The 24,199-nt window shown below is 39.0% G+C and overlaps 1 protein-coding gene and 2 non-coding genes across 3 annotated transcripts; 2 read left to right on the forward strand and 1 right to left on the reverse strand.

Annotated features, from left to right (window-relative positions):
* Positions 1 to 6,442: 6,442 nt before the first annotated feature.
* LOC114034096 (olfactory receptor 480-like) lies at positions 6,443 to 7,381 on the forward strand. Its single transcript, XM_027849701.1, has one exon. It carries the CDS (start codon positions 6,443 to 6,445, stop codon positions 7,379 to 7,381), a length of 939 nt encoding a protein of 312 aa, XP_027705502.1.
* A 13,224-nt stretch (positions 7,382 to 20,605) lies between these two features.
* TRNAA-CGC lies at positions 20,606 to 20,677 on the forward strand. The gene has a single exon. It is a non-coding gene; the product is annotated as a tRNA-Ala (tRNA).
* A 1,289-nt stretch (positions 20,678 to 21,966) lies between these two features.
* On the reverse strand, positions 21,967 to 22,040 carry TRNAN-GUU. Its single transcript has one exon. It is a non-coding gene; the product is annotated as a tRNA-Asn (tRNA).
* Positions 22,041 to 24,199: the final 2,159 nt, after the last annotated feature.

A 24,199-nucleotide genomic window follows, 5' to 3' on the forward strand; every position in this document is an offset into this window, starting at 1 on the left:
TCTCTCTCTCTCTCTCTCTCCCCTTCTCTCTCTCATTCTTGATTACAGCCTTCATATTTCTGATCCTTTATACTGCCATATAAAGTCAAATATTTGGAAGTAAGCTATATATGTGGAGCATTATTATACCAAAGTAGTAAGTAAATTCTGATCTATCACAGGTCATGCCATCCAACCTAAATGTATCACTACAAACAGTAAGTACCTGATAGAACATGACTGGGTAAGGACACGTTTGGTAATGATCTCTGTGTATACATAGATGCATGTGTTTTATGTATTACTTACCCCCCCACACACACACACACACAGTTCTCAAATAGAGGCTTTGGCAGCAGAATTTTCACTAATATATTTATTGGTTGATAACAGTGGAAAGAGATTTAGACTTGAAGTCAGGAGAGCTGGGTTTGAATCCCAGATCTGAGTCTAACTGGCTAGGACTGTGATTGAGGATAAATGACTGAATCTCTGTGATCCACAGTTTCCTCAACTGTAAAATGAGATAACAATATTTTCCTCTAAAAATTGTGGGCAGAAAGTAATTTATGACATTTAAATTGTGATCTTGAGTTATTCTAATTATTATGATTGTGTTACTAATATGAATGAGACCTGAGATTTTCTAAAGTGAGTTGTTGCTTTCCACTCAACTAATATTTTGATATGCCCACTGTACACAGGATCCTGTCCTAGGAACTAGGGATAGAAAGGATAAAAGACAAATATTCCTTAATCTGAGGAATCTTACATTCTACTGGAGAGGAAAGGATAAAATATTTACAAAAGTAAATACAAGTTGAGGAGGAACAGAGTTTGAGAAACTAGGCTTCCTGTAAGTGGTGACCACTAGCTGTGACACAAAGAAAGCTTGAGATTCTAAGAAGCGCAGATGAGGTAGGGCATTTGGAGCATGGAGGATGGCCTGTGCTGAGGGACAGAGATAGGGGTAGAATTCTGAGTCTGAGGAACAGGCAGGAGGCCAATTGAGCTGGAATATAGAGTACATGGCAGAGAATATAGTGAAATAAAATCAAATAGGAAAGCTGGATTCAGATTGTCCAGGACTCTAAATATCAAGTTGAAGGATTGTTACTATGTGCTCAAGGCGATAAGGGATCTGTTCAAGGCTTGAGTGATTATCAAATGATATGGTCAGCTAAGTGCTTTAAGAGGATCATTTTTATAGGTTTTTAGAGGTTAGTTTAGAGGACGTAGAGACTGGACTGTTAATTAAGAGGCTTTTTGTGACAGTCCAAGTGAGAGGAGATGCAAACCTAAGTTAGAGTGGTGGCTGTGTGAGGGAAGGTAAGAGAAGATGTGACATGTGTTGTGGATGTAGAAGTGGCAAGATTTGGCAATTGACTAGATGGGAAAGGGAAGATGAAGAGAAGAGTAGAGATTAGTTCCAGGCTTGCAAATTGGGATACCTAAAAGAATAGTGAGGCCCTGAAGAGAAATAAGAAACTATAGAGATGAGTGGTTTTATATTGAATGTTAGGGATAAGATGAGTTCTCTTTTAGACTTGTTGAGTTTGAAATGCCTTTGGAATATCAAATTACAAATGTCCAACTTATGACAATGTGTGGATTGGAGTTCAAGCCTGGATAGATGGATGGGATTCATTTTTATGGAGATATTAATGGCAGTAGAAACTAATGAGCTCATTGAGAAGGTATAGAAAAAGAAGAGAGAGACTAGAACAGATCTAGATGAAACAGTGTATGATTAGGAGGCTATACCAGGATCATAATCTGCCAAAGCAGGCTGATAAAGAAAGGCTAAATAGGTAGGAGGAATACTAGTCCCAGGAGAGCTAGTATCACAAAAATTCATGAGAAGAAAGTATCCATGAAGAGTAGGTGGTCCACATTGTCACATGCTGCAAGGAGGCCAAGAATCAATCAACAAGTATTTATTAAGCTCCTACTGTTTGCAATCATTTTTCTAAGTGCCAATGTTAACACAAATACAAAGTCTGATACAATCTCTCATCTCAAGGAATTTAAATGAGGATTACAAAAATACTATGATTTAGAAATTAAGAAATTATTGATAACTTTGTAGAGATTAGTTTGAATGGAGTGATGGGGTCAGAAACTCAATTTTAATGGGTTAACAAATGAGTAGGAAGAGAAGAAGTGAACACAACACGGGTAGATTTTTTTTCTCCTGAGAGGTGATTGGGAAAGGGAAAAGATAATAGTATGATAACTTGAAAGGATGTCAGGTTTAAATGGGTTATTTGAAAGGATTGGACAGATCTCAGTCCATTTGTAGAAAGAAGGAAAGAAGCCCATAGGCAAAAATATTAAATATCAGGGTGGAGCCAAGATGGAGGAGTAAAAGCAGTTATTTTCTTGAGCTTTACCCCAAACCTGTCCAAATACCTGTAAAAAATGTCTCTAAACAAATTCTAGAGCAGCAGAATGCACAAAAAGACAGAGGGAAACAAATTTCCAACCCAAGACAACCTCAAAAGTTGATTGGAAAGGTCTGCTGTGCTGGGCTAGGATACGAACACAGTTCAGCATGGGCGTGTAGGCAAAGATCAGGCCACAGCAAACCTGGAGCAGGTCTCAGAGGACTGAATTAAGGGGATCTGTGGCAGTTCCTGGACTTCTCAACCCACAAACACCAAAGACAACTTAGAAGGTCAGTGGGAAGGGTCTGTTGGACCTTGGTGAGAGAGGAGCTCCATCTGGCCCCAGTCCCGGTGCAACCCCGGGGCGGCAGCTGCTTCTGGAGCTCATGGCCCACAGATGGAGGGGGGATCCAGCAGCTGATCAGAGTGAGATTGCATGGATCTCTTTGCTGGTGCTGAGGCAGGAATCTCTTGCTTTACCCGTACTTGGATCTGGGTCACAGTTCTGGGTGGTGTTTCTGGGGTGAGGAGGAGTGCTGACATGATGGAGCTTGTAGTGGTGGTGGAGAAGGAATCCTCCTCACAGTTCCAAGATAGAAAAGCGTGCTTGTGGTAATTCATAGGTGAGAGCACAGGCCAAGAAAGGAGTAAACACCTTGTTCTTGATCATACTACCTTGGGAGAACTGAAAACTTACAGGTACCTAGAAGTATCTCTGAAAACAGCTGCACAAAACCCCTGAAGTTTGGGACAGTACATTCTCCACACAGGAAGCAGACTCCTACCTTAACAAAGAGTTTAATAGTCAAGTAATTGGCTGGGAATGTGAGCAAACAACACACACAAAGAAAAAACTCAGATCATAGAATCTTACATTGGTGACAAAGAAGATCAAAATATACGCGCAGTAGAAGACAGCAAGGTCAAAGCTCCTACATTCAAAGACTCCAAGAAAAATATGAATTAGTCCCAGGCCATGGAAGAGCTCAAAAAGGATTTTGAGAAGCATGTAAGAGAAGTAGAGGAAAAACTGGATAGAGAAATGAGAGTGATGCAAGAAAATCATGAAAAACAAGTCAACAGCTTGCTAAAAAAGATCCCCCCAAAAAAAAACTGAAGAAAAGAACAACTGAAAAAACAGCCTAACTCAAATGTCAAAAGAGGTCCAAAAAGCCAATGAGGAGAAGAATGCCCTAAAAAGAAGAATTGGCCAAATGGAAAAGGAAGTCCAAAAGCTCACTGAAGAAAATACTGCCTTAAAAATTAGAATAGAGTAAATGGGAGCTAATGATTTTATGAGAAATCAAGAAACTATAAAATATTAAATATCAAAAGAGAGTTTTTCAATGAAGTTTAGGGTTGAAATAAGAGGGATGCTAGGTAGAGCAGTGGATAGAGCACCAGCCCTGGATTCAGGAGGACCTGAGTTCAAATCTGGCCTCAGACATATAACACTTGCTAGCTGTGTGACTTAACAAGTCACTTAACCCCATTGCCTAACCAAAAAAAAAAAATAAGAGGGATGGGATCAATGGAACAGGTAGAGGAATTGGTTCTGGGGAAAAGAACTAACCCTTTTTCAGAGATTGTTGCAAAGACAATAGAGGATGATACTGAGGAATTTTGAATTGTAGAAGAGGAAAGAAAAGGGAGCTCAGAGAAGCAGCCCTTCTTTTGTCAGAAAAGTAGGATGCAAAGTTCTATCTTGAGAAGGAAGAGTGAAGTAGGAGGTGTTGAAAAATTCACTCAGCACTCTACAAATTTTTGTTTAGTTAAGACATCCTTTCTTTGTGGTCACAAAGAAGTTGTGTTGGACACAAAGAGTTGGACCATAGAAATGAGTATTTACAGTCAAGTTCATATCTGACCTGAATAATATCTCAATATTTTATATACTTTTCTTAGTCAACTTAGAAGAAAAGAAAAGTGAGCTTGGAGTTGGGAGTAATAACATTTTAGGAAAAAAGTAACTTTTAAGATAATTTATTCTATTTGGAACTTACCAAGCACCAACAAATGCAAACATTTCTAGATGGTTTGGTCTTTAAAAGAAATATCTCAGGTATATAAGTTGTTGTTGTTTGTCCTTCATTCTCAAAGAGGATCATGACATCAGGGAGGTGATGCCATGACATGCAAGTGAATTTGATTTAAGTGAGGGAGGGCTGTGGAAAGTCACCAGGCTATCCAGGTCCAGTGGCCAGGTACATATCAGGATGACTGGAGATGGTCCCAGAGGCAGTGGAAAACCTTGGCCTTTTAAAATTAAGGTGGTTAGAAAATTTTAAAAAAAATTAAGGTAGTTAGCCAGTCTCAGTGTGGCTGAGGCAAAGCCCATTCAGTGATTAAGGCTAGGCTTAAACAAAATGAGGCAAAGAATGGCCTTTTTAACCTAGTTCAAAAAAAAATCAAACTTGGAGGGGAAGACCCTCAGGATTTCTGACCAAAACAGAAATAATTCCTGTTTACATTCGCTCTAAGTCAACCAGGGGCCAAGCATTGATTAGGTGGGATTTAGCTTTGGACCTATTGTTGACCAGTCAGTGAACCTACTCTGTTTACTCTAAGATATCTTGTGATGTTTCTGAAAGGAAAGAAAGAAACAAAGAAACAAAGGAAGAAAGAAGGAAAGAAAGAAGGAAGAGCTATTCCAGTTGAGTACCCAGTGGGGCAGCTCCAATTACTCACAGGGTTGTTGTTTGTCCTTCATTCTTGAAGAGGACCATGACATCAAGGAGGTGATGACTTTAAAAACCCAAGATACATAGACACACATACACACATACATACATACATACATACATGCATACATACATACACACATAAAATTGTACTTCCCTTTTTCTCTTGTACATTTTGAACATGCTTTATTGCTGTTCTTTCTCTCCACTCATGTCTATCACTACCAACTTAGCTACCTCTCCTGACTTAGAGTGGAAGCCCTCCTTTGAAGGAGCTATGTATGGTCAAGTAGCACACATTAACAGATTGGCCAGGTCTGAAAATACATGTCTCATTCTGAACTTCTGATTCATCACCTTTCTGCCAAGAATGAGTAGGTAATATGTCCTCATAAGTCTTTTGAAGACATGATTTTTCACTATTTTGGTCTAGGTTCTGAGATCTTTCAAAGTGGTTTCCTCTCATGATTATTGTGGTTATTACATAAATTGTTCTTCTAGTTCTACTGAGTTCACTCTCCATTAGTTAATAGAAGTGTTTCTATGTTATCCAAAGCAGTCATGGTCATCACTGCTTATAGCGCAATAAATTGCCACTACTTTCCTATACCAGTTTGCTTTGCTCAGCTATTCTCCAATGGAAAGAAGCAACATATAAATAAGATATAGTTACAATAGGTTGAACAAGTGCTTTCCTTTTTTTTCTAGAAACATCATAGTTTCCCACAGGAAATTTCCCATAGTCCTTCAGGCTAGCAATATCTAGCTAATGATAGCCTTTTTCAGTAATGCCAAATTCTAAGAGCAAAATACAATAAGACTTAGAATCTAGATTCTCTATTCCTCCTCTTTTGTGAGTTTAAAGCACAAGGGTCATCGTGGAAACCAGAACTTTCCTCATAGTCAATTAGCATGAGGTGGATAACATCTTCAGTTGTGGAAGGTAGTCCATTGAGAATTCAGGGATCACAAATCAGATTCTGTTTCTTTGGAAGGAATTAACAATGGTGGTTAGTTGGCAGAACAGCATTTACATGTTTGGATACAGTCTCTGCATTTATTTAAGAAAGGTTCCTATGGTTGGAATTCAACTAACCTCTTCACTCTTAGATGTTTTTTTCACACCTGCACAATGGCAAAACTGGCAAATCATATAGTACTGTTGGTCCATTGAGAAAAATTTGGAGGCAACAAATTTATTCATCTCTGCTTTGCTTGTGGGAAACCTGCCATGATGCATAGGAGTAAGGTATTAGAGTAAGATCATACAATGGGCATGTAGGAAGCAGTCAGTGAATGTTTCCTGAACATATCAACAGATATATCCAAATCTCAATCCTGTATTCTAACTTAATCTCCTTTTCTTCTGTCTACTAGGCACTCTTTCCAAGACAAATGTCTGACAATAACTGCACTGCTGTGACAGAATTCATTCTTTTGGGGTTAACAGATGATCCAACCCTTTGTGTCATCCTCTTTGTGATATTCCTATGTGTCTACACAGTCACATTACTTGGTAACCTTAGCATAATAATATTGATCAGAAATAGCTCCCAACTTCACATTCCAATGTACCTTTTCCTCAGCCACTTGGCTTTTGTGGATATTGAAATTTCTTCATCTGTCACCCCTCTTATGCTCATGAACTACCTGGAGGACATAACCTTAATCCCTCTGGGAGCATGTATAGCCCAAATGTGTTGGGGAGTCACCTTTGGGACAGCTGAGTGCTTCTTGTTGGCCGTGATGGCCTATGATCGGTACGTAGCTATCTGTAGCCCCCTACTCTACTCCACCAACATGTCTGCTAGGGTCTGCACTCTGTTCCTCATCACTTCCTATCTGGGTGGTTGTGTGAATGCTTGGATCTTTACTGGTTGCTTATTGAATCGGTCCTTCTGTGGATCCAATGAGATCAATCATTTTTTTTGTGATTACTCACCACTTTTGAAGCTTTCCTATTCTGAAGGTAATCTTGCTGAAATTCTTCCTGCTGCCTCTGCTGGGTCAGTAATTATGATCACAGTGTTAATTATCACAATCTCTTATGTATACATCCTCTTCTCTGTCTTGAAGATAAACTCTACTAAAGGGAGGTCCAAAGCTTTCTCAACTTGCACCTCCCACCTCACAGCAGTCACTCTGTTCTATGGGACCCTTACTTTAATTTATGTGATGCCTAAGTCTAGTTACTCAACAGATGAGAATAAAGTGATTTCTGTTTTCTACAGTGTAATGATCCCCATGTTCAACCCTTTGATCTACAGTTTAAGGAACAATGAAGTAAAGGGAGCTCTAAGGAACCTGATGAGTAGGAAACATCTTTTTTCATGAATTCAACTGAATACAAGTATTTTTTTTTAATTTTATTATTTATTTTAAACATTCTTTCATTTTCAAATTTTTAGTTTCAAATTCTCTTCCTCACTCCCACTCCTTCCCACACGTACTGAGAAGGCAAGCAATATGATATCAATTATACATTTTAAATCATGCAAAACATATTTCCATATTAGTCATATTTCAAAAAAAAGCAAGAAAAATAAAGGAAGATAAAGAATTGTACTTCAGTTTGTACCCAGAGTTCATCAGTTTTCTCCTTTTTCACCATAAGTCCTTTAAAATTGTCTTGGATTATTGTTCTGATCAGACTAGCCATGTCTTTGACAGTCAATTATCATTACAACATTGCTGCTACTGTGCACAATGATCTCCCAGTTCTTCTTACTTCATTTTGATTTATTTTATATAGTTCTTGCCATGTTTTTATGAAATCACCTCCCTCATCATTTCACAAAGCATAATAGCACTCCATCACAATCATATGCTGCAACTTATTCAGCCGTTTCCTAATTGATGAGCATACCCACAATTTCCAATTCTGTGACAACACAAAAATAGCTGCTATAAATATTTTTGTACATACAGGTCCTTTTCCTTTTTCTTTTTCTTTGATCTCTTTGGTGTACAGACCTCATAGTGGTATCGCTGGGTCAAAGGGTATGCACAATTTTATAGCGCTGTGAATATAGTTCCAAATTGTTCTCTAAAATGATTAGATCAGGGAAGCTAGGTGGTGCAGTGGATAGAGCACTGGCCCTGAAGTCAGGAGGACCTGAGTTCAAATCTGACCTCAGACCCAACACTTGACATGTACTAGCTGTGTGACCTTGGGCAAGTCGCTTAACCCCAATTGTCTCACTAAAAATAAAAAAATAAAAATAAAATAAAATGATTATATCAGTTCACTATTCCACTAGCAATTCATTAGTATACATATTGTTCCATCAACCCCTCCAGCATTTGTTATTTTTGATAGGTCTGAGGAGGTACATTAAAGTTGTTTAATCTGCATTTCTCTAATCAAATGTGATTTAAGGCATTTTTTTCATATGACATTAGACAGCTTTGATTTCTTCTTCTGAAAACTATTTATGTCCTGTGACCATTTTTCAATTGAGGAATGACTCTTTTTTTTTTTTTTTTATAAATTCGACTCTGTTCTATACTCAGTATGCATTTGAGAAATGAGGCTTTCATCAAGGAAACTTGCTGTAAAAATTTTTGATCTTACATTGTCTATGGTACCTTCTAGTATAATGTAGTTTCCCTGATTATCTCTTTTACTTAGATCTATTCTTGCTTTTACTTTGTATACTTTAACTGAAGCATATTAGATTCTGCTCTAGCCCTTTATTTTAACTCTATGTGTGTTTCTGTTTCAAATCTGTCTCTTTTAAATAACAAATTATTGAATTTTCGTTTTTATCCATTCTGCTATCCAGTTCCATTTTATGGGGAACTCATGTCATTTACATTCACAGTTATGATTACTAACTGCATATTTCACTTCATCCCATTTTCTTCTCTCTCTCTCTCTCTCTCTCTCTCTCTCTCTCTCTCTCTCTCATTCTCCCCCTCAAAACTCTATATTGCTTGTAATCACTGATTCCCTTAATTTATCCTCTCTTCTATCATCCTCATCTCTTTCTCTTATTCCAAAGCTCCCAGGTCAAAAAGAAAATGAGAAAATACTTCAAGCTGCCAGAACAAAACAATTCAAATAATGTGGAACCAGAGTTAGAATCACACAAGATTTAGTGGCTTTAGAGAAGCTAGGTGGTGCAGTGGATAGAGGACCGGCCCTGGAGTCAGGAGGACCTAAGTTCAAACCTAGCCTCAGATACTTGACACTTATTAGCTGTGTGACCTTAGACAAGTCCCTTAACCCCATTGCCTAGCCAAAAAAAAAAAAAAGATTTAGTGGCTTCCATGTTAAAGGAGTGGAGGACTTGGAATATGGAATTTTTTAAAGTGAAGGAGCTAGGATTACAACCAAGAATACCCTATATAGAAAAACAGTAATAATCATTCAGGAGGAAAATGGATAGTCAATGAAGTAGAGGACTTCCAAACATTCCTAATGGGAAGATCAGAGCTGAATAGAAAATGTGACAATCAAATGGAAAACTTAAGAGAAACATAAAAAAGTAAACATGAAAGAGAAATCATGAGAGACACAAGAAAGTTAAACTGTTTGCATTCCATTTCTATTTTTCCTGTTAGGTCTAAGATATAAAAGCAGTTTGCCTTGGTAATTGCTTGTAAGATGAAATCTAGGCTCTGTTTTGATCATGGCTTTCAGGTAGTCCAATAATTCTTAAATTATCTCTCCTAGATCTATTTTCTAGGTCAGTTGTTTTTCCTATGAGATATTTCACATTTTCTTCTATTTCTTATTCTTTTAACTTTGTTTTATTGTTTTTCAATGTCTCACGAAGTCATCAGCTTCACTTGCCCAATTCTAATTTTTTAATTAGTTAATTAATTTTAGTAAAGATTTCTCAAATACATTTAAAAATGTATTTAATACTTTGTTTCCCTCAGTTACATGTAAAAACAATTTTTAACATTTGTTTTTAAACCTTTGAATTCCAAATTCTCTCACTTCCTCCCTCCCCACCCTCCTCTCTCATTGAAAAGGCAAGCAATTTGATATAGGGTAGGCAAGTGTAATCATGCAAAACATTTCTATAATAATCAGGTTGTGAAAAAAAACATAGATTAAAAAAAACCCTCAAGAAAAATAAAATAAAAAAGTATACCTCAATCTGTATTCAGACACCATTAGTTCCTTCTCTGGAATGGATAGCATTTTTCACCCTTCAGAGATGTCTTGGATCATAGTCCAATTCTAATTTTCAAGGAATTATTTTCTTTAGTCAAGTATTGTACCTCTTTTTCCAATTAGTCAAATCTGATTTTTAAGGAGTTCTTATCTTTGGTGAATTTTTATATCTCCTTTTTCATTTGGCCAATTCTACTTTTTAAGGAGTTCTTATCTTCAGTGGATTTGTGGACCTCTTTTACCATTTGACCAATTCTGTTTTTCAAGGTGTTATTTCCTTCTGTATTTTTGGTGCCTCTTTTACCAAGCTGTTAATTCTCTTTTCATAATTTTCTTGCATCACTCTCATTTCTTTAACCAATCTTTCCTCCACTTCTCATTTCTTTCTTTAACTTTTCCAGGAAATTGTTGTTGAATTTGTATGCAATTAACAATTTTTTGAGGCTTTTTTGTAGCTGTTTTCACATTATTGTCTCCTTCTGAATTTATGTGTTGGTGTTCCCTACCACCATAGTAGTTTTATTGTCAATTTCTTTTGTTGTTGTTGTTGTTATTGTTTCCTTATTTTTCCAGATTATTTCTTGACTTTGAATTTTGTGTTAATGTTAGCCTCTGCTCACCTGGGAAGTAGGAGGCATTGTCTAAAGCTTTGGACATTTTTTGTGCTGCTATTTTTAGAGCTACTTCTGGGAGTCTGCCCTTTTGGTGGTTCCAAAGTAGTGTGATTCTGGAAGAGGTGTAGTCACTGCCCTCCTGGTCTCTGCCCTCTCCCAGGGAGTCCCCTGGTCTCCTGCAACTGTAAGCACTTTGTACCTGTGTCCAAGGCCCTTGCTCCCCTGTGAACAACCACCAGGACTCCTCTCCATCCTGGAACTATAATCCAGTACTGCATATGGGCAATAGATTTGCTAGTCAGTGCCAGTTGTGCCCAGTGCCAGCAAAAGTCCCCTATAATCTCTTTCTGAATGGTTGTCTAACTCTCCATACTGTCTCTCAAAGACAGACCTCTCAAAGGTGCTGCTGCTGTGGCCACTGTTACCACTGTGGTATGTATGGGTTCCAGATAGACCTCCACTCTGGTGGCACAGACTTCTCCGGCTGACTTCTTAAGTTTTCTTAGGCTGGAAAAATGTCCCATCTTGACCTTTTGTTGGTTATACCTCTCAAAAATTTGATTTGAGGTATTATTTTAAAATTGTTTGGAGGGGAATGTTGCGATAGTTCAGCTGGAAAGCTGCCCCTAACTTGCCATCTTGGCTCTGCCAATACAAGTATTTATTAAGTACATACTATGTCCTAGGCACTGTGTTAGGCTTAGGGGATACAGTGACAAAAATAAAACAGTCCCAGCCTGTAGAAATCTAATATTCTACTGATGAAATAGTTATGATCAAGTGATACAAATAAATGGGCCTTAGAAAAAGTATATTTTCATTTACTGCATTAAATTTGTGAATTTAAATGTTGATTGCAATGGTCTGAAAATACATGCAATGTTCCACAAACATGGACCTCCCACCTCTGCAAAGGAATAGGGAAAGGTGTCTTTTCATTTCTCTTCTTTGGGTTCATGATTTTTTTTATAATCTTGCAGCATTCATTTTCTATTAATTTATGGGGTTGTTCTTTCCATTACTTTGTTGTAGTCATTTTATGTATTGATTTCTTGGCTCTGCTGTCATCACCCTGTATCAGATTATGTAAATGTTTTCTATGTTTCTGTATTGATGTAATATTCTATCATGTTCATGTGCCACAAATTGTTTCATTCCTTAATCACTGGGTCTCTGCTTTGTTTCCAGTTCTTTGCTACCACAAAAGTGGTGCTATAAATTTTTTTTGTATGCAGTAATTTTCCTTTTATCAATGGCCACCTTTGTGGCATAATAATTGTAAATATGTAAATATTGTAAATATTTGTAAATTTGTAAATATGTAAAAAATTTGTAAATATGTAAAAAATGTAAATAATTGTAAAAATGTATTCTTTTTTCTATGGGATAGCTCTTTCGAAATGGTGAGGAGGGAGAGATACTGGAAGAAATTTAGGTCATGTAAAAACAAAACATATCTATAAAGAATAATTTGAAAAATAAAGATCTTCACAGCCTGTCCCCTTCCTACCTTTTTAGTCTTTCACTTTACTCCCATCCATGTAATTGTACAATCGAGCTACAATACTCCAATACTGGACTATTTAATACTATAAATACTATAATTGGACTATAATACAATAGTCCAATACTGGACTATTTACCTTTCCCCACAAATGACACTTCATTTTGTGTCTTTACATTGTCTATCTTATAGTCCTGAAATACTTTGTTTCTCCACTTCTGCCACTTAGTTTCCCTGCCTTTCTTTCAGAAAGCTCAAATCCTACCTTCTGTCTGAAGCCTTCCAGGCCTTTCAAGCTAATAGTAGCTTCCTCTCTAAGATTACCTTCCATCTACTCTGTCTATATTTTGTATGTGCCTAGTTATTTGTTGTTCATCTTTCATTTTCTAAGAAGACCAGTGACATCACAGGATGATGTCTTGACTTGAGGCAGATGGGATTTAAGTGAGGTAGAATTGCACAAAGTCATTAATCTTGCTCTTTCTTTTTAATATTTTTTTATTTTTCCCTATTATATGTAAAGATATTTTTTAGCATTCATTTTATGAGATTTTGAGTTCTGAATTTTTATCCCTTCCTCCCTCCCCTCCCTTCTTCCTAAAATGGTAAGCAATTAATATAAGTTATATATGTGCAATCATGTAAAATATATTTCCATATTAGTCACAATTGTGAAAGAAGAAACAGATGAAAAGAAAAAAGACATGAAAAAATAAAATGAAAATAGTATGCTTCAATCTGCATTCAGATTCCATCTGTTCTTTCTCTGGATGTAGCATTTTCCATCATGAGTCCTTTGTAATTGTCTTGGATCATTTTCTTGCTAAGAAGAACTAAGTCATTCATATTTGATCATCACACAATGTTGCTGTTACTGTGTACAGTGTTTTTCTAGTTCTGCTTATTTCACTTTGCATCAGTTTGTTCAAGTCTTTCCAGATTTTCTGAAATCTGCTTGCTCATCATTTCTTATTGCACAATAGTATTACGTTGCATGCATTGGAATGCAATGCATGCATGCAACTTGTGCAACCATTCCCCAAGCCTCACTTTTTCTTCCGAGTCATTAAAGACCAGTGACAAGACAAAAGTCTAGATGCCTGTCAATGGCCAGGATGTAGTGCAAATCCTTGACATCTTCAATGTCTGACCAAACTCTAAGCACTCCACAGTGTCTGCTTCAGCTACCATCCTCACCATTGGAACACATTGTTCTTATCCACCTCTTCTGCCAGGGAAAGTCTTCACATGCTTGGAGTAAACATCCCCCAACTGATCAATGGGTTTGATACCTGTTTGTTACTTTTAACCTGGTTTAGTACATCTACTGAGTGGCCATTGTGCAATACTACAGCTTCTTGGAGACACAGGTGAGAATTGGGTGTCAGGTGGGCACCAAAGGTGGATGAACAGCCCTGAAAGGGTTTGGCAAGCCCTCACACCAAAGAAGCTAGCCTTCCCTGAGCACCCCATACACCACATGTAGTTATTTACATGTACCTCTCCCATTTGAATATGAGCTTGTGGCTGACAAGAACTGTTTTTCCCTTTTCTTTGTATTCCAAGTTATAGCATGGAGCCTGGCATATAGTAAGCACTGAAGATCCTTGTTGACTGACCGCCATCTTGGTTATCCTCCTGTGCATGCTTTCCAGATTTTCAATGTTTTTTTCTAAAATGTGGAGGCCAGGACTGAACATAGTATTCCGTATCCTATCTGACTGAGGCAGAATCCAGTGGAATCATCATCTTCTTAGTTAATAATCCTATGTTTCTCTTAATTCAGCCTAAATTTCCATTAGCCCTTCTGGCTGCCATATTGCATAATGATTACCTTTCTAATTGCTTTGCGATCTTCTTTTTTGTAAACTTCTAGTTTAACATATAACTTTGATTTAAATTCTGGATTGCCTATTCTGTGCTGTTGTTCTATGTATTTTACCTTTTAGCCATCATGTAATAATTTGGGCAATAATCACTTCATAGAATAATTTCAAATCTGACAAAACTAGTCCTTCTTTCTCTTTTTTTCTTCATAATATCCTTTTAAATTATTGTGTAGTTCATACAGGCTCTTGGGGTACTTATCCCAACATATACTCACATTGATAAATCAGAGTCCACAGGGTAAGGATAGCTTCTATCAAGGTTCTTGAGGTAGCCTTAAAGGATTATACTGTTTTTTTGTAATGCTATCAGCTTGAACCCTTCTCCCCATTTTGGCATATTCTCCCCAACATCAATTTTCAACACCAATTAATACCTTCCCAATGTCATCATCTGATTCAGTTATTAATTCCTCAATGTCATTCAATAAATTATTGTCAATCACTATTAGAAAGGGATATTTACTAAGAAGACAGAGCACAACCAGAAGTTATAAACTCATCCCTGTGGACCATTAGCATACTCTCCTCTATACCATCTCAGCCTGGGAGAGTGAGCTCAAATCTAAAGCAGTTTCCACAAAGCATTGGCTCTATCAAGTTCACGTCCAAATACAGCATAGCCAATGGATAGTCTCTCCTTTGCTTATAGGAGCTGGCATCTTGATTGTGAAATCAATATCTTGAGGGGATGGGTTCTGGGCTCTTCTTAGTTCTCTACTGGTGGTCTGGAATTGGTTGCCCACAAATTCTAGTATCAACTTCTCTTCTGGCCTTTTGAAAGTCATGTGGTCTCAGCCCTCTCTAACAGTCCTTCACCTAAGAACAAATCAGAATAGACACAACATAGGCAGAAGCAACCACAGCCCCATGTGTTCATGGATTCATGTCAACCTGAGTGGAAAGATCAGGTCAATGGCACTGTGTTTTGAATGTTAGGAATTTTCCTTACTGGGGGCTTAGAGAAATTGTGACTAAACATAACTTTTCATCTAAAACAAACTCCCTAAAACTGAAAAGGAAGGACATTTGGGAACTACAAATCAAGTCTGAGGCTTAAACTGGGCTAATTATTGTAATAGATGTTAAATAGAGATGGTGAATGGAGCTTCAGAAGAGAAAATTGATACACTTTTCAAGAGCAATAGTGTTTCCATTATGGTTCCAGAACTAGTAAGTGAAAAGATGGGATGGGATATGGTGGAGGGTATATTTGGTGGAAATGTGGCCTTTGAGGAGATGGACAGATGGCAACGTGAGGCATAGCTGGAGCCAGCTTGATCTGCTTTCATGAAATGTAATGCACTTATTATTGTACAGAGAAATGGAAGCTTCCTAAGTAGAAGAAACATTGTAGTGAGTAGAATTTATTTTTATCATTTTTCTTTAATGTTGAGTTCAGAGTTTTCTTAAAAACCTTTTGTCATTATACATATATAATGTATATATACATATACATATACATATACATATATTATGCTAAAAGTTCAACAATTTTTTTCTCTTTATAATTTGTGGGGGGAAAAAGCCTAAGTGGGCTATGTTTCTACTCCTGAACTCAAACTGTAACAACTATAAGATATTATCTTCTTCTCAAGTAACTCTCAAAATAATTCTTACCAACAATTTTGTGGATGCTGCCCACCATGAGATAACAGTTACATCTCATGGTCAGTATGTTTATTTCATCCTTAGGTTAATTATGAGAAATGTTCATTATAGACCTTCCTTCCTGTTAACAGTAACATGTTTCTAATGCTACAGAGGTAGTTGATTGTATACTAAGTCTGAATTACCATTCTTGGAAAATACCGAATTCATACAGACTGTTCATGATCTTGATTATGCATTCCCTAGCAGAATCTCCAGGAAGGGTTGTTTGTATAAGGTGAAATGATTCTGCTATGTTCCAACAGGAGACAAAGGATTAGGAATTTTAATTTGTCCCTGTCTGGCCCTCCAACTTTGGAATGTGGACACTGACAGTCTTTTCCAGATACTCCTCTCCTCCTACCACCAAATGTGATTTTTTTCTTTAGTCTCCTTTGGCTTCACCCCTGTAAAAGAGTCTTTCTCAGCATGGGCAGAATGGGGAAGACCATATGCCCTACTGTGCAACCATGTCAAACCCTTCACTAGACAGAAATTGTTACTGGGCTCACCTTTTGTCTAAGGGGGAAAACAGATTTATGTTTTTATCCCATTTGGGGAAGTTATAGAATAAAAATCAATATTATCCTTTTGATTAAGATCAGAATTCCCAGGTAGGGAGATCCTGCCATTTTCCAACAGTCTATTTTTTTTCCTGTAACATGGAGGCTTTTAAATGCTTCTATATTCCTGTGAAGGATTTTTTAATTACCTTGAGAACTGCTAGGGCTATTTGAATATGTTTTTTTTTAATTTAAGAAATATTTCTAAGAATATAAAAGCCAGACTTTTAGATTATTCTTATTTTAAGAAGGGCATTGATAAAGTTGGAAGAATCAAGAGAAGGTGACCAGGATGGTGAAAGGACTTTAAAAGTATATCCAAATTAACTATAAGGGACATTTGAAGAAAAACGCTATCTTCATCCCAAGAAAGGACTGATAAATAGAAGTATGCATAGTATAATTTTACATATATACATATATACACATATGTGCATATGTGCGTATGTACATAGACACACACTTATTTGTGTCTAATGGTAGCCATCTTTAGGGTGGGGGATTAGGGAAGAAAAAAAGTTAAAAAATGAAATTTACAAGACAATTTATTTTGATGTATATTTGAAAGGAATATTGAGTTGTGCATAATCGATTTGCAGTTTCATGGGCAATCATCTTTTTTATTGTACTATGTTACGGAAATTCTCGTTTTATTCCATATATTAAAAAAAAACCAACAAATATGTCAAGGAAAAAAGTAACTCACTGGTTTTGCTTGCCCCTCCCCCCTCAAAAAAAAGCATAAAGTGTAGTAAAGAAGACTTAAGAAGCTCATGATAATTGTCTTTTAGTACTGGGAAAGAGATTAGACTTGTTCCTTTTGGCTCCAGAAGGCAAAAGTAAGAGTAATAAATGGAAGTTTAAAAAAATTAGGATGTCTCCTTTTAGGGAAAAATTTCCTTTAAATGGAGTTATCCCCAAAGGGAAATGGGCCTCCTCTGGAGGCAGTCTATTCCCCCTTACCAGCAACCTTCTAGGGCAGGTTAGACACTTTTAAGGAATGTTGTAGAGAGATCTCTGATCTGGTACATTGAAGTAGATAACCTGTAAGGTCTCTATCAATTCTGAATCTAACAACAAAAACAATTATCTAAAGTATTCTTGAGATAGGACATGCAGGAGCTTTTCCTGGAAAGGGTACTATGGACAGTCATTAGGGGAAGATAAAAAAAGTATTTCTTTAGGGAATCAAATTTAGCTTAGTAACTGTGACTGGCTTTTTTCCCCTGGGTGCTTAGGGAAGCTGTGCCTGTAGCCACAAGAAAAGAGATTTAAGATAAGACATTGTACTATCAATCTATTGCCACCCATTATGAGCTTCCAGGCTACTGTCTCAATCTCCACTCTCCCTGGCAAATTGAGCCCTCGAAAGACTTAAACTACTTTTTTCCTTCAAGTTCCCAGGGGCAATCTGAAAGGGATGGGGTTATCCCCTATTATGATAGCTCACGAGCCGCAATCCACTTGTTTCCTTTTAGATTATCAGTTGACAGGTTTTGTTAGCTTTTAGAAAAGGACATTTATTAAGGTGATATAATAGGAACAATTGGTACATTTGCACTCAACCTCTACCCCAAAACCTGCAATACATTCTACCAAAAATGCGTACAGGGGCCAAGAGAAAGTGGATTCAGTCTTGGAGCCATGTGGCAAAGAAGGTGACTTATAACTCCTGGAAGTTCTTTTTAATAGTCTTCAAGATGCCCCCCTTAGGTACTGTATAACTTTCTGCTGGGTTCTTTCTAGAGTTCTGAAGCTGCTTTCCCTCTATGTGTCTAGTTTATCCTTGGCTCCAGATGTAAACACTGCTACCAGTAACCATTATTTGGGATGCTGCTGGGAAATGATGAGTCCAAATCTTCTGACCTTTTGAAGTCTACAAGGTCTTCCTGTGGTGGTGGTTATAGGGAAACAGTGGAGCTCTGCTCTTCATCCCCTAAACAACTTCCTCTCAGAAGCTGGAACTTTTTACACCACTGGCTGGCCAGACATTGCAATTCTCCAATGCTAACTAGGTTGCTGGTTTTCTACAAGCCCCAAATCGTATAGCTGATTTTCCTCAACCGTTCTAAATATGATTCCTGTAACACTTAGTTGAAATATTTTTGCTTGGTCCCTTGATTCAGTGAATGTGTTGTGTGGTTTGGGTAGATATTTTAAGTGGGTTGTCGTGACTGATACTCCCACTCACACACCTCTAAGAAAGGATCTATTCCTAATGGTCTTGAAGGGTCATAGAGCTTTGAGGGCTTCACTCAAAATGATCCTAAGAGATAAGAACTAACCAGACTGCCTCGGCCTCTACTTCCCTAAGGCAGATTGAGTCTACTAAATCTGGCAGAGCAGAGAGAAGTTTGGATAGAATCTGCTGGCCTGTGAGAAAAAAAGTCTGAAGAGTTGAGTACTGCCAATTTCTCCCAAGCCCTTCTTCCCTTCTCCAGGGAGGAAGCTACAAAGAGAATAGTTCTTAATAGCTGATTCAAAAAGCAAAATCATCTCATTTCATGTTCCTTTTGTGGTGATTTTATTTTTGAGCTGAGGTAGTCCAGAATTGTGATCTTATAGAAGAAGGGAGCTCTATACGGGCCGCACGCCGACCTTCTGCCAGTCATGCGCCAGTACCCACTTCTCTTAAAAGAAGTACACTACCAGAGTCTTACCTACGCCTGGGTCTTCGGTTCTGAGCCGGATCACCACACAGAGACGAGCCATCGGGAGGCACCAACACCAGAGCTTTATTCAGAGGCCAACACAGCAAACCATCATAGCAAGCCCAAGCAGCAAGGCCAGAGCAACAGGGCAGGAGCCAGGGGAGCACACGTGTGATCTGACCACGCTTGTTCCTAAGTACCTACTTAGCCCCTCCTCCCCAGCCCGCTACTAGCCAATGATTGTAGGGTCAGATACCGGAAGGGGCTGTCTGAGTTTAGCACACCAAGGGGGAGGGAGTGACGTAGGAGGCCAGGATTGGATACAGGAAGGAGGCATCTGGGATTGATGCATGGACAAGAGTACGTGACCTAGGAAGTCAGACTCAGGAGGGGACTGGGTCAGTGCTGCACAAAGAGACCAAGGAAGTCAGGAAAGTCACAAGAGGCATCTGGGGATGACGTTGCATATAGGGAGGGGACTAAGCAGAGGGAACTCAGTCCTCTGCCATCCCACTCCCACGTGGCACCGCCCCTTGCCTCAGGAGCTCAGGCCCCTACTACTTCCTTGTACCCAGCTTATGTCACAGAGCACTGCCCAATTGCCTCAGGGCTTCTCCGTATCCAGCCCATCCCAGTACACACGACTCTGCCTACCGCAGTCCCTGCCTCGACTTCCAAAATACCCAGATCTTACCCTACCCTTGCCACAGTACCCAACCTGGTAGCTGCCAACATCAGACAGTCCCTCACAGAGCTCCAACTCCCCATTGATACAAATCAGCAACTCACATAATTTAGTCTTAGAAAGCTATTGGAGATGAAAGGGTAGAGATGCAAAGGGAACTGAGAAAAGGAGAAGTGCCCTTTCCATGGTCACACAACTAGTATATGACAGAGGCAGTTCTTGAAAATAGGTTTTCCTGACTGCTAGGCCTGCCGCAATTCTACACCTAGCACAAAGGCTGTCCTTGTAGAGAGTCAAAGGGGTCATTCTAGGTCCTCTGGAGAATAAAAACCAAGGTCTGGGTGCTGGAGCTTAAAAGGAAAAGCTCAGAGTGAAAGGAGTGTTGGGGGGAGTGGAAGGAAGTGAGCACACTAATTCTTTCCTTCAACTTTCTTCTCTGAGCTGTGAATGGAAGTATTAACTTCGTTGGTGGCAATATGCAGCATTTAATTATGAACCACCGTGCGTGTTCAATTCCCGACCAAAACAATGATTTTTCTTCCTCTGCTAGTGAATGTCAACCAGAGTCCTTCTGTTCTGTGTTCTTTCTTTGGGTTTCTTTATTTCTGACATTCTATTATAACCAGGATTTTTAACAAAAAATAAATGAAATTGGACATCTTCAGACTCTGCTGGGAGAGGCTGTTCTAATGATCCAACCCACCTCCTCTTCCACTGTAATCTTCTGCCCACAGCAACAGTCTGTCAGTTCTCTGAGTCACCTCTCTGACTGTGGGTCCGGTTCTAAGACCAGGAAGGTAGAAATACAAAATCGAGTGTTTGAGATTACCACGTAAAGCACATCTGAGTCTCTTGTTCAGCCATTGTACTTGTGCTTGGGGATGTAGCTCAGTGGTAGAGCGCATGCTTCGCATGTATGAGGCCCCGGGTTCGATCCCCGGCATCTCCAGGTTAGTTCATTGTACTTTTCATGACTACCCTACACATTTCCCTGGAAATGCGCATTCTTAAATATTCTCTCCTCCAAGCTAAATATTTCCAGTTTACTGAAAGTGACCCACACACACTGACATGTATCTGTCATTTCTAGTGCCCTCTAAAGTACTTTCCTCAACTTGTGCTGAGTATTTTCTGCCCTGAAACCTACTCAACTCCCATATGTTGAAAATTCTGCTGATGCAGATCATCGATTTTTAGAGTTGCTTAAGACACTGAGAGGCTATTTAAACTGCCCATGCTCCCTCATGACAATATTCTTTCTAAAATGAGGCAGCCACAACTGACTTACATGAATAACTATGCTTCAGAGACATCGGTCCCACTCTTCTAGCTCTCTTTCTGTCAAGGAACTCTTCATACCTTTCTCTACTCCTTATTGTGTGTTGTTCCAAGGGTCTGTCTTTGGTACAGTTCCCTTCACATCTCTCTTGTCTACTGTATCCATTAGGTACATGAAGACACAGACACAGACAGAATAAGGAAGACATCTGAACGGTTGCTGGGGAGTGATGGTAAGGTAAATAATGTTCTCAGTTTTAGGCAAATTGAGTTTAAGGTTCCAGGGAACCTTAAGGCCTTGTTCTGAAACACCCTAGTTGTGTAACCATGGGTAAGTCATTCAACCTTCAGGGCTCTAGGTAACTCTCTAAGACTCTCTAACCCAACCTGAGTTCTGGACCTCCACGCCCATCTTCCAAAAGCCAGGACCCAGTTCCTGAGGATAACCTTTTGTGATTGGAGACTGGGTACAAACGAATCCCCTTAGCCCAGGATATCTACGGGCTGCCTCTTGACACCAGGGTCATACTTCTGCTGCAATCTCATACCGCCATCTACCTGGGCCACCTATAGCCTGTGTTGCAGTCTATTCCTCTAACCCACAGCCCCAAATTCTCCCATCCACTCCCCAGAACAAATCACCCCTCTCTGGTCACCAATTTCCTAGATGTGTAGCTTTCCTTAATACAATAAAAGCTCTTTTAGAGCAAAGAACGTCTCTTTTAATTAAAAAAAAATCCATACTTTACTATGGTAAACTCCTGATAAATGTCCTTTCATTCACTTTATTCATTCATAATGAGATAGTGTTTACTTGCATTGGAAGAAAGGGAATTTCCTTATTCAGGAGTTCATTTCAGCGAGGTCTAGTGGTGGAGACCATAAATGATATTTCCAGGCAGAGTTTATAGAAAAGGAGAAACAAAGGGAAAAAAGTAATCTTCAGGAAAAACATTTAGACGTCCCTGAGTGGGCTTGAACCACTAACCTTTCGGTTAACAGCCGAACGCGCTAACCAATTGCGCCACAGAGACCAGACAATGTTGTAACGTGGGTCGAATTGAGACTCGAGACCAAAAAAAAAATTTTTTTTGAAGCAATGGAAAGATTAAGTGATCACAAATTATCGTCTCTTCCAGAGAATTTCAAAGAGGGAGTAAAATGTCAATATGCACATGGAACAAAGTCAAGCCTAAGAAGATTCCAAAGTAGGCTCAAAGGACACGTCGTTTCTCCTGGGACTCTAGGGTATGCGAAGCTACACCATCTCTACTTACCGAACTGCCTAACTAAAACCCTACTAGCCCGAAACCTGCTTTGAGCTGCCAGGTAGCTCTCCCGGTTGGGTACAACCCGGAGCATATCCCTTCCAGACGCCAGACACTAAGGGTTAGGCAATGGAGTGTGATGCAAAGAGGAAGTGAGGCTGGCAACTTTTTTTTTTTCTAATTTCGAGTTCTGGGAGGGGAAACTTGTCCTTCGATTCCTTTTGGACTTCTTCTTTGAATTTGAATTTATCCAAAATGACAAATCTCGGTTTACCCAGGACAGTCTCGTCAGGGTGCCCAGAGGACCCACGCCTGCTTGACCTTGGAGACATGATACACACTTTCCCCACCTAGGCTTGGGTCTGCTGTAACACAACCAAAAAAAGCAATTTCTGTAGCTAGACCATTAGTGCCCTCGAGTGCTTGCTAGCCAAAGGGTCGCTGGCTCCATCCTTTTTCCCAGGTCCCTTTTAGCCTCCTGAAGTTTCGCTATCTCTTGGACTCTGCAAAGAGGATTCATAATTACCAAAGTGTTTACTAATCAGCCTCTCTTCTCCTCTGCCTTCTTCGGGTTCTTTCTTAAGTCTTTCCCCACCTCTCCACTCCATAATGCCAATGGCCCTCACTCATTTCACTTTCCAGCCCTGACTTCTGCGCTCCAAACCCAATAGGTCAACTTACCAAGAAGTCTCCATGTCCCCACCGCCTCCCGGGACTTAACATCAAATTGAAGGCCTATATCTTCGCCCCTCCTATACCCAATAAGAACTCCTCAATTCCTCTTTCCATCTGCCCTGTTCCACTGTTACCCAGTGAGAGAATAAGAGGTCGAGAAGGCAGATTAGGGCATTAAGGGGTTCAGGAGGAACCACGAAAGAACAGAGAAGTGCTAGTTAAGGGTGGTGAAGCAGAGAGAGGAGAAGATGATGAACAGAGTTAAGAGTTGCTAAGAGTTGAACGGAGACGCAAATTGAAGGTTATGGACATGAAAACTTTGTGGGAGACTTGGTAAATAGTAATACCAGATGGCAGACCTTTGATTCTTCTCTCTCCTTAATCTCTCACAGGTTCTGCAATTTCCTAAGAGTAACTTCCATAGCCTGTATGTTCTTGCTTTGCTGCCAGGACAAAGTTTCCTTTTTAAATTCGAAGTTTTCTTGGTATCTTTGTTTTTACCTTTCTTTCTTTTCCAAAATAGTCCTTTTGTCTCCTCTCTGGTGAGCCATCCCTTGTAACAAAGAATTTTAAAGGGGAAAAACGGTGTAGCAAAACTAACCAATCTTTCAATCTAGACTCTCTCTCTCTGTCTCTGTCTCTGTCTCTCTCTGTCTCTCTCTCGTTCATAGTCCATAGTCTCCCTAAAACTTTTGCAAAGGGGCTTCATTTTCTCATCTCTTCTTATGAGTCAAGCTTGATCTTTAGAATCATAATAGCATTCAGTTTCAGACTTTTTCGTACACTGGATGGAGTGCAGGCTCTAGAGTCAGGAGGACCTGAGTTCAAAGTCAGCCTTAGACGTTTATTATCTGTGTGACCCTAGGCAAGTCACTTAACCTTTTTTACTTCAGTTTCCTCATCTGTAAGATGAGCTGGAGAAGGAAATCGCAAAGCGTTTGCCAAGAAAACCCCAAATGGGGTCACGAAGAATCTGACACGAAATCGACAAAAACAAAGTTTCTCCCAAGGGAAGTTCACATTTTGTGTCTGTGCGTTTCCATTTTAAAAACTCAGAACTCAGAGGGAGAAAAAGCAGTGGAAAATTGTGTTCTTGTTTTAATTTCGGCGGTTACCCTGTATGTTCCTTAATTTTACTTTCAGAATTTTCGAAGAATACCACTCTTACCTAGGTTAATGACAAGGCCAAGAGAAAAAAAAAAAGATAAATACTAAATTGACGGGAAAGAATAAACAACCTGGGATGGGAG

Source organism: Vombatus ursinus, unplaced genomic scaffold (assembly GCF_900497805.2).
Source record: "Vombatus ursinus unplaced genomic scaffold, bare-nosed wombat genome assembly UNPS02007883.1, whole genome shotgun sequence".
Taxonomy (NCBI): domain Eukaryota; kingdom Metazoa; phylum Chordata; class Mammalia; order Diprotodontia; family Vombatidae; genus Vombatus; species Vombatus ursinus.

Bases quoted from the DNA above. Each gene is read 5' to 3' on its own strand.
- LOC114034096 (XM_027849701.1), top strand. From the start codon at position 6,443: ATGTCTGACAATAACTGCACTGCTGTGACAGAATTCATTCTTTTGGGG.